Source organism: Eleutherodactylus coqui, chromosome 1, assembly GCF_035609145.1.
Source record: "Eleutherodactylus coqui strain aEleCoq1 chromosome 1, aEleCoq1.hap1, whole genome shotgun sequence".
In the NCBI taxonomy this organism is placed as follows: domain Eukaryota; kingdom Metazoa; phylum Chordata; class Amphibia; order Anura; family Eleutherodactylidae; genus Eleutherodactylus; species Eleutherodactylus coqui.
In genome coordinates, this window is record NC_089837.1 from 189,432,203 (window position 1) to 189,443,480 (window position 11,278).

At 42.3% G+C, this 11,278-nt stretch overlaps 1 protein-coding gene across 6 annotated transcripts in view; it reads right to left on the reverse strand.

Moving 5' to 3' along the window:
- LOC136628716 (nicotinamide N-methyltransferase-like) overlaps positions 1-7,208 on the reverse strand; it is a 320,553-nt gene extending 313,345 nt beyond the window's left edge. For 3 of the 6 annotated variants that reach the window (XM_066604828.1, XM_066604849.1, XM_066604843.1), the window contains exon 1: positions 6,994-7,188. In XM_066604828.1, the coding sequence (XP_066460925.1) occupies positions 6,994-7,141 (148 nt within the window). In that variant the 5' untranslated portion in view covers positions 7,142-7,188. Of the gene's footprint in view, positions 1-6,993 lie in introns of all 6 variants that reach the window. The other 3 variants (XM_066604834.1, XM_066604817.1, XM_066604855.1) reach the window with 1 other exon arrangement.
- Between the last annotated feature and the right edge of the window lie 4,070 nt (positions 7,209-11,278).

The window sequence follows — 11,278 nt, forward strand, 5'->3', positions numbered from 1 at the left end:
TTTTGTTTGGACAGACCATAATCAGCAAGGCACACATGCTGGCACATCTTAGCTAAGCACCACACTAGGTGCAATGAAGGCCAATCACTGCCTGCGGGTGACACCACTGCCTCTTCTCCTGTGTTACATGCTGGCATTGCTGTCCAATCCCCCACATTAGCCTGCATCCACAGCGTACGCAAAGTTTTCCCTGCGCAGCATTCAGCTGCCCTCATGTCACATAGTCACTTGATAGCCACACCACCCACATGTCTATTTATAAGTGTATATTGGATGAGGAGGAACCAGAGACACACTGCAGAGGGTTGGCAGGGCCTGGCAGCAACCCTCTTTGAAAGTGTGGGCGATAGACCACAATGCTGATGAGAATTGCTGATAAATTAACGTACGATCATAATTCCATTCCCATGCCACCTCCATCACAAAATTGTCAGGAGCCACAAACATAAAGGGGACTCAGATTAAACCAAAGATTGGTTTGAAGCAGGAGGTGTCGCCCAAGGTATACAGTGACCCTGTGAAAGTCTCATTAAAACAGTTACGCTTCCTGTGAACGCTCCAATCCAGTATCTCAGATAACTGTGGTAAGTTGTAACATATATAACAGATAATATATGGTGACCAGCGCTGACTCCCAGGGATGCGTGCGTTTATCAGACCTCAACTAATCCAGCTGTTTACTACTCAGGGCAATACGTCAGCAGACATCCAAAAACAGACAGTGTACAATGAGTTGACCTGTTATACAGCCGGGATGCTTGCGAAAGCCTAGTGTGCACTACTAGGCATAACAAACGAGGGCATAAAGATGACTCAGATGCTTAGTACTTCTAAGTATCTACCAAATTCAGCAACCCTTTCTAAAATAAAAGATTTATTTTAAGCAGGATGTCTCCCAAAAATTGTCAACACAGCAATACAGTGACCCTGTGAATGTTACCATGCGGCGTCTGCCGGGGCCGCTGGTGGTTGGTTGGCGTGGTGCTCGCACTAGTGGATCTGGTCAGCGACGTGTGCGCCTGTGAGTGCAGCTCTATGCACTGGTCCCTGGTTATGGGATTCTGCTGGGGGTAGTCGCCTCCCCCTCTCCACTCCTGTGCGGAGGCTTTTGTTTATAAGGCTGGCAGTGAGGTCCATTCACTGCCAGGTATTGGTTTCTGTCAGTGTGTTTGCTTCCTGCCTCTGGCAGTCTCCTGTTGTCAGCTTGTTTGTTATATCTGCCAGGTTATCCCATCTGCCTCGGTCTGCTTGTATTTTCTGTTAATTTATTCATCTGCCCTTAGGGTCAGTATTCTACCCTGTTCCATCTTGGTATGCCAGCGTCCCTCCTCGGTCCCTAGCGAGAGTAGGGACCGCTGCCCAGTTGCCAGCCTGGGGTTAGCCAGGAGTGGAGGCAAGTAGGCAGTGACAGGGGTTGCAGGTAAATTCTAGGGGAACCCGGGCTGGCGTATCATTGGGTAAGATACCGTAACATAATAACTGACCCTTAAAATTACCCTGCCAGTTTTTGTTTACTCTCCAATGGAGACTATGAGCGTCCTTGCTAATCAGTTGCAGGAGCTAGTGGGCGTGATCCAAGACCTGTCTGGTCATATGGTGGCCCAGGAGCAGCGGGTGTTGGCGCAGGTTCCTGTCGCCCCATCTATTCCTGAGCCCAAGTGTCCTTTCCCTGAGGTGTTTTCTGGGGAGAGAAGCAAGTTTTTTTGTTTTTCAGCAGGCATGTAGACTATATTTCCAGATGCGGCCCGGATCCTCCGGCTCTGAGTACCAGAAGGTGGGATTAATTCTGTCCTTACTGCGGGGTCCCCTCCAGACATGGGCCTACTCCTTACCCAAGAGTTTGGCTTGCCTGCAGTCTGTTGATTCATTTTTTCAGGAACTATTTTTGATGAGCCGGACCGGGCGGGGTTAGCCTATCTCACCTCATGGCTTTGCGTCAGGGGCAGCAGTGTGCTGAAGATTATTGCTCTAAGTTTAGACAGTATGCCAGTGAAACCTCCTGGAACAATGGTGCCCTCAAAGATGTGTTTTTGTTGTGTCTTTCTGATGCTGTCAAGGATCTAATTATTTCCCATCCCACTCACATAACACTTAAAAAGGCGATGGAATTGGCAGTAAAGGCTGACAGGAAACTGAGATCTAGAGAAAAGGAATGTCAGGCCTGTAAAACTAGGGAGTCCTGTAGATCTGTTCCCATTTCTCCCATGCCAGCTCCTGGAGCCAAGCCTATGGAAGTGGACCAGCTATGTCCTGAGGAACAGCAACGGTTCCAGATGACTCACTGTCTTTGCCTCTTCTGTGGGGAAGCCGGACATCGGGTAGCAACCTGTCCACAGAAGCAATGGCAACATCAGTCTGAACCGGCGGAAAAACTACAGATCCTAGGCGATTATCGGAAGGGTCGCCTAGAATGACAGGTACTTCCTAGGTTGTTGGTGCCTTGTCAGGTTGGCTTCCGGAATTTTATTCGGTCCAGTCAAGCCTATATTGATTCGGGTACTGCTGCCAATCTGAATAATTTAAATTTTGAATGGACGCTCATGCCGGCATCCTGGGAGGGGGATTGCATCTTTGTACCAGGTTGTGGCACTGGGGAAGAGGCAGTAGTTTGAACCGCAGGTGTTGAATGGCCTTCGTTCCACCTTATGGGGTGCTTAGCCATCATATGCCTGCACATGCTGGTGGTGGTCAGGCTGGTAGTGATGGCTTCCCGGCTGATCTTGGTGTGGCACAGGTTGCACACCACTGTTCGTCGGTCATCCGCACTCCCAATAAAAAAATCTCTAGACCTTCAAACACCTAGCCCTCTGCACAGAGGCTTGCTGCAAGGGGGTGCTGTGGAAAACAATTGGTGGATTATTTGCTCTGGCCCTGCTTCTCCCCCTGGCCACCACACTGCCTCTTCCCACCTGTTCTGCTGCTGGTCTTGCCTCCCCCTCTGAAGCCCTATCTTTAGTAGGCTTTGCAAGCCAGGTGGGGTCAGTCACCTCATCGTCCACCAGCTCTTCCTCTGACTCCTCAGTCTGCTTCTCTCGCAGACTTACTGCCCTAACAACCACCTCATTGACAGACAACTGTGTCTCATCCTCATCATCCACAAATAGCTCTTGAGATAGTAATTCAAAGTCCCCACCCTCATCACCCTGAGTCTGTGAAAGTTCCACATTTTCGGCGTCGGTCATGACAAACTCCTCACGTGGCTGTGGAACCATTTTTTCAGACTCAGGGCAGGGACCCAAGAAGAGTTCTTGGGTGTATTCCTGTCCATCATAATCTCTCCTTTTCCTGAAGTGACCAGGCTGGGAGGAAGTAGGTGCAGCCTAAGGATTCAGAGGTGCAGTCCCTTGGGTGGCGTGAGTGGACTACGTGGCAGACTGTGTGTTGGATAAAGTAGTGGAGGCGTAATCCGCTATCCATGTCAGCACCTGATCGCACTGCTGTTCTTTTAATAATGGTCTACCACATGGACCTGTAAAATGTGACATGAAGCTGGGGAGTGGAGATACGCGGCGCTCTACCAATCCCTCAGCAGCAGGCACTGTTTCACCCCACCCAGAACCTCGGCCTCTGCCAACACCCTCATTTGGAGCCCAGCATCCACGTCCTCGACTTCAACGCTTACCCATAGTCTTCATTATGTAGGATAAAGGATACAGCAGGGACAGAAAATATTTAACCAGTGTATAACGCTGAGACCTAGGCCTAAATCATCGCCCACAGAGACTTATAGATGTGAGAGATTCTAAGCAAGGCCAGAAAAAACTTGAACCAGTGTACAGCACTGAGATCTAGGGCTAATTCACCACCCACAAAGACTTGGAGGCTTGAGAGGCTTTGAGCAGTGCCAGAAAAAATTAACCCACTGTATAGCCCTGAATACTAGGGTTAATTCACCGCACAGAGACTGGTAGATTTGAGAGACTCTACGCAGGGCCAGAAAAAATTAACCCACGGTATAGCGCTGAGACCTAGTGGTAATTCACCACCCACAGAGACTTGTAGATATGAGAGGCTTTGAGCAGTGCCAGAAAAAATTAACCAACTATATAGCGCTGATACCTAGTGGTAATTCACCATCCACAGAGACTTGTAGATATGAGAGGCTATATGTAATGCTAGAAAAAATTAAACCACTGTATAGCGCTGATACCTAGTGGTAATTTACCGCCCACAGAGACTGGTAGATTTGAGAGACTCTGCACAGGGCCAGAAAAAATTAACCCACTGAATAGTACTGGTAAATACAGTACGCTCCAATACAGCACCAACACACGGGTATATAGCGTACACCAACACACATGGGCAGAATACAGCCGGGGTGCTTGAAAAAAAATTGGTGCACTACTGGTCCCAGACAGCCAAAAGGCTAATGTACACAATGAGAGGATTAGTCCTAAGGACTGTTGGGTTCTTGTAGTCAGTATCCCTGCCTAACCTCAACCTAATCCCTACACTAACACTTTCCCTATCTCAGCAGCTCTATCCCTAAACTCTGCCAGCATGCGTCTGGGTCGAGCCACGAGCGGCAACGGTTTAAGAACTGGGCGGTCACCAGATCCGGCTAGTCACTCACTGCTGTAGACATGCAGAGGGTTGGCACGTCACAGCAGAAAGTGGTAATGCCTTCTCTGCATGTTTAATGGCTAAAGAATGGCGCTAAACATGCAGGGAGGGCACATTAAAGTTTCTCGAGCACTCATGGTGCTCGAGCGAGTAACGAGCACCAACGAGTATGTTAATGCTCAACCGAGCATCAAGCCCTGACGAGCATGCTCGCTCATCTCTAGTATAGATGTACTTGTCATGGCTCGACATCCCCTTTAGCACACCATATCAAAGATAACTGCCCACCAAGAACAGACTAGGCCACAATTCAGCTGATTTTTGTGAGGATAGTTTTTTTTCAGTACATTAATCATATCATTAAAAACATTTATAGGGCCACTCCAGTTAAAACTTTTCCATCCCTGTGCCCCCTTAACTGATTGCCTGTCACACTCTAGAGTTCTCCTCTGTGTATTACAGCCACTTACATGCAGTGCAGCTCCCAGTCAGATGCTTATCAGGCATCATATTGATGGTGGTTTTGCTTTGACTTTCACATCAATCCCATGATACATCAGTACAGCATTAGCTAAAGACTACACCTGCTGGGTGGACAGTTTAATTATTAATATTGTCGTTACATTTACCCTGGACTGCAAACAGGAACCTGGTATGAAGGCAGCCAGATGGAAGTCAGAACTAGCTAATATGGGTGGCTAGACACAGGCTCGACAGAGAAGTGAGGTAATGGACAGAGCAGGACACTGTGAACCCCTCAGACTTAACCCACCTCACGGCGGAGCACTCATCCCGAAAGGGATGACCCCACTTTCTTCCATGAGAACTTGATGAGAATTCGAGGGAAACCAGAGTGCTGGCAATCAAGGAACAAACAGAGACAAACAATAACTAAGAGACAAGGACAGTAGAGAACCAGACAAACAACAGATACAAATAGAGAACAAGCACAGGCGCTCTGAGCAGGCTGACTGCTTAGGGAACACTGAAAATCATTGGCAACTCCCAGCCAGGAGAGCTGGATTATCTAGGGAAGAGAGAGAAGTCAAGTGGCTGACAGAAATTTCAATAACCAGCCACACCTCGCTGACAGTTGCAGGACTAATTACCCTGGACTAGTAAGCACAGGAGATGTTAACCGTAATTAGTCAGGGTAGAACCCACAGAAACAAAGGTGTGCTGGCAAATACTTGACCGTGTGCTAACTGTGGCATGACAATTATATTTTATATTCACCTAAATAAGCTACAGACCATAGGTATACAGGCAGGATGAGCTGTGATATCCTCTATTTTAACTGTGTGACAAGAGCTGCGTGATCATTAGTAACTGGGGCAGGAGTGTCTGTGTCCCACACTAGATCATTTCTGTTGTAGGGTCCATGTAATAGCATAACCCAGACAGAGAAACTGAGCACATAAAACCAAGTAAATCTGAGTTGGTCAGGACTGAGATTACATGGCCATCTGAGGAGAAAGGGGCCATGAGTTTCAGACAGAAAGGAACTAAGCAAGATAATACCAGTGGACTTACATATACTGGGGGAGGCTAGCTGCATAATTAATAAAAAAAAGTGTCACTGGAGGGCCCCTTAAAAAATGTAAATCAAATGAAATGAAAGAAATGCATTTGCACCATTTTGGTTCGTTTAGTTTTCATGGTGTGCACAATGCTGTAAAAATGTAAGAAAAAATGTGCACTTTATTCTGCAGATCAGTACAGATATAGTAATACTAATTTTATAATGTTTTTTTAATGTCTTACTACTTCTAAGAATACTTTGATATTTTCAAAAACTTTTTTTTTAATTCTAACATTTTATTGCACCTATTTTTCATTTTTAGTCCTACTGGGGAACTTGAAGTTGGGATCTTTGATCACTTGCATTATATACTGCAATATTTCAGTATTGCAGTTTATTCACACTTTTATTGTCATCCTATTAACCATAAATATTTTTTGAATGTTCCCTGCTCAGGCCCTTTGCTCAGTTTCTGAATCTTGATTATGAACGTTTGGTGTTGTGGTTGCTGACTTCTGACCCTATTGATGTCTTTGTGACCTCTGTATCTTGTCTGCTCCCTGGTACTGCTGCCATCTGACCGTCAGCTTTGACTGTACATAACCCTTGCCTTTAAATGCTCTTCTAGCATAGTTATCACCAAGTGAAAACTATCCTAGAGACCATGACCTTTGGAATACCTTTAATTTATACAGACAATATACAATTTACTGTATTAGGTTAAGTAAACATCCTCTTTATTAAGCTTTATTTTTAACTATTTTATATTACCAATTTTAAAAGGTAAAAGCTATATACTTATAAGCTGAGTGAAAAGTATATAAAAATATGATTTTATCAATATAACAAAACTGAAAGAAATCATAATCATTTATATGTGTTTTTAAAATAGAGGCATATATAGATACCTGAACAAAACAGTTCATGCAGTATTCTCACTGGATATACCACGCTTTCCTCTATTATAGGGATATTCCCATGAGAAAAGTGAGTCTCATCAAGTAATTTCGGATCAAATTCTTCATCATAATAATGCTTGAGAGTGCTACAAGCCATTCTTGCTATTCAGGATTCTCTGTGGATGTAGGTATCCGCTGTCACACTTATATATCTTAGAATAAAAAGCTTGAAATTCAAGATTAACAATATTAGAATATCATAAGGCTGACTGTGCTAATACACATGGTACTAAGATAAACATTTCTGTGTATATTTCTATTTGCTACTTAGTTGCATGTGACATCTTATTTACTGTTGATCAGCAGCTCAAGTAAATGAGGCTTGGCATACAGGAATGTGGCTCACATGGCAAAAGCATAAATAGGTTTGCAGCAGTGAAGTAGCCCCTATCATTCATTTTTCCCAGTGGAATTCTCGCGGAATGGCTTCACCGAAAAACCGCAAGAATTCCGCAGGAAAACCGCAGCTTCAAAATCTACGGCCTACAGCCGAAGATTTTGGAGCGGTTTCGCCGTCGGCATTCTGCTGCGGCTTTCTCTCCCTGTAGAGAGGAGAGCGGCCACTGCAGAAACGAAAAAAGAATCTACATAGTTGTGTTTTTTGCAGCATCTCCTATAGTTTCTATTGGTACAGTTTGGGAGTAAATAGGACTTTTTGATCACTGTTTATTAAAATTTTTCTTAGAGACACAGTGACCAAAAAAAGCGTAATTCTGGTGCTTATTTTTTATATGTGAAATATATGCTTACCTGTCTTTGTAAGGAGCAACCGTCTCTAGCAAGGAGTCCACCATATAGGTAATTCGCTCCATGATCTAAAAAAATCCAAATTTTGCAACAGCAACATAGCCAGTTGTTCACCTCTAGAATTCTGTTCCATCTCCTTATTCCATGGCCATCCACTGGGAGGATGGATGAGAAGACTACCTGTGCTCCTAGTTCCTTCACCCTCCATCTTGCCAAGGTCTTCAAAGTATCTGCAGATAGTTGCAAGGCGCTTTTTTGCAGTGCCATTTGTCCATACATGTATTAGTAGGAATGGCTAGCGGTCTGTAGAACTGAAGAGTCTTGATAGTCTATCAGACACATGTACAATTTGTTTACCTGTAAGACAGCACACCTCTCGTTTGGTTATGTCAGATCTGCAAACGGTGTATAAAATGACCCACGTAATAGGTTCTCAAAATATGTAGTCAGTGTAGGTTTGAAATGATTGGCCTTGAAATCTGATTTCTGATCATAAAGAAATTTGTTCATCTGTCCATTTTCACAGAAAAAAAATTAACGATGACATACACGTTTGCCCACAGCCTGGGCGCATTTGCGCCACGATTTGCCAGTGCAAGACTCTTTGAATAGAACCTATTAATTTGAATTGGTTCAATCACATAAGTTTATTTTGCTCTCGCATTTACTTCACATGGAAAAATATGAAGCATGCTTTTTTTCCGATGCATTTGCACACGAAAATAGCGCATATTAAGCTAAATAACTGAATTGCCCATTACAATCAATGGCAGCAAGCCTGCATATTTTTTACGGGCAGAAATGCACATGACTTGAGTGCACTAAAGATACAGTAAAACATGCATAGGCGTGCATATGAATACTATGCCTATCCTACAAAAGCATAGGACAAATGCAGACATAAATGCATCTTTGCCCATATGACAAACTCCCATTTACATGCTGATGAAACTACACTCATACTTGAAAATGAAGATCTCTGCATGGAAACTTAAAAATTTTGAAATTGTGAGAGCATGTTCAAACAGCAGATTTCCCCACAAAATCCACCTGAAAATCACGGCAGAAATCCATAGTTATTCTGCTGAAATTTTTTCTGATTTCCGCACATGGATTTATCCCTGTCAATAAGCAAAATCCATGTGAGGAATTTCCATAGCATTTTTGCATAGATCTGCATGAAAAAGTGATATTTTTCTTTTTCTGGTACCATATCTATGTAGTAAACTCTATTGTGTCACTGTATTTATGTTGCAGGCTTAATTCTGTTACTGTATGTGTGTAGTAAGCTTTGTTCTAGTATCACTTCCATGTAAGAGGCTTGATTCTGCTACCATATCTATGCAGATAACTTGGTTCTTTTGCCATATCTATGTAGTAAGCTTCATTCAGGTATCGAATCTGTGTAGTAATCTCGGGTCTTATGTCTAACAAGAATTTGGACCACAGCAATCTAATATGTATGGGCAGCAGCTTTAAACTGACTCACCAATAGAGGGCATGAGCACTAAAAATGCCAAGGGCAGCACAAACGCTAAATGTGGCCCTGAATGCACAGCATTGCCTGTTGCAAAATCGTACCACAGTTTAACAATTCATTTTAATTATTTTTTAAATTAAATGTAAAACCATGGAAAGCAAAAAAAAACATAGAATTCACACACACCCCAATGACAACTTGAACACATCTGATTATTGTGCTGTAATATTATCTCAGTCTTTTTGAATGCATTTAGCCTTGTTGAGCACAATGTTCAGAGACTAGAATGTCCATCTTATTATCATCATACTTCCTCTTCAAGGCAGTTTTCATGAATTTACATCCATCTATCCTTAGAACCGGGCATGAGTGTGGTGTGATTGGCAGAAGTCTAAACCCCACCTTGGACCACCCGAACAAAGGAAGCACCATTCTTTGCTGTCCCAGACAACATATTAGACAATCACATAAATTTATGAAAAGATTTATAATTATGACGGCTGATGAATTACACTTCATACAGGCAAGTGAGCAGCTGCTTTATAAACTATATTTTATTTAAAACCAGATATTAAATAATGTATTTAGCAAGAATCAGAAAAACATTTAATATTTCTAACATCTTTTATGTCCTTTTAGAAAAGAAAATAGGGTGTCAGAAAAAAGAAAATCCGCGCTCAATATGGAGTGAAAGCTGAGGACAACTTCACGTGCAAGAAATAGTTTGTTGTAACACTTACTTGAGAGGAGGGGGGTATGATGCACAGATGCCCCCTCCTATGAGTGTCTTCCACAGAGTAGAGAACTATGTTCCAGGACACATAGTGAAAAATGGGATACTTTAATCAGGCAATGAGTTTCAGTGCAATATACAGCACCTTTCTCAAGCCATATAAACAGACAAGTATACAATACATACATTTATACATAATACACAATGAGAACATACCCAACAAAAATTGTAAAAGAGAAGAAGGGTAGTGAGGGTGATATAGATGAAAAGGGCAAGAAAACTATTAGATTCATCACCAAGTACAATAATCAACATAATCATATACGTAAAATTTTATATAAACATTGGAACCTCCTGAAAGAAGATCCTTTCTTACAGAAGATCTTACCCACTAATCCCTGCATTACCTTCCGGAGAAATAGAACTATAAAAAATATGGTAGCCCCCTCCTGCCCGTACAGAAAGAAAATCAAAGGAATGAATATTGAAAAATCTAAATTTTCGAACCTAAGTTCTTTGAAAGGATCGTATAAATGTGGCCACTCTCGATGTAAGTGCTGTCAGTCCATCGTACATGCAAGAAAAGAAATCGCGATCAGTCCTGACAAACCTACATATAAAATTAGTTCCTTCTTGAATTGTAGCAGTTCTTATATTATATATCTCCTTGAATGCCCCTGTGGCCTCAGATATATAGGCCGCACTATAAACCCCCTACGTATCCGGCTAAATAAGCATCGTTGTAATATTCTAAAGGGCTTCTTGAAACATGGCGTATCAAGATATTTTCTGGAGAAACACAATAGGGACCCTTCGGTTCTCAGGGTCACACCAGTGGAAAAGATAAAAATAGGCTCAGCTTCACTTCTGAAAGCCAGGGAAATGTACTGGATTTTTAAATCAAAAACACTAATGCCTAATGGCCTCAACGAAGTTTTAGAGAAGATTTGACCAGTACCAGAGGCCTTTTATATAAATTTTACAATCTAAATTTTACAGTTTTAACTCATGTATTTCTTGATTAATTAATTGAATTGAATTCATTTTAGAGAGATATGTCATATTTTATTATTATTTTTTTGCATAGATGATATTGTGAGGGGATGTACTATAATGTATTTAGAAATTTTATTGTTATTTATTATGAGAACACTGGTTATAGAGTGATTACGCATGCACCTTTATACTGCTCAATATTGGAACTTTATTTATTCATATATCATTTGGGTTTTATACATATATTACATATATATATATATATATATATATATATA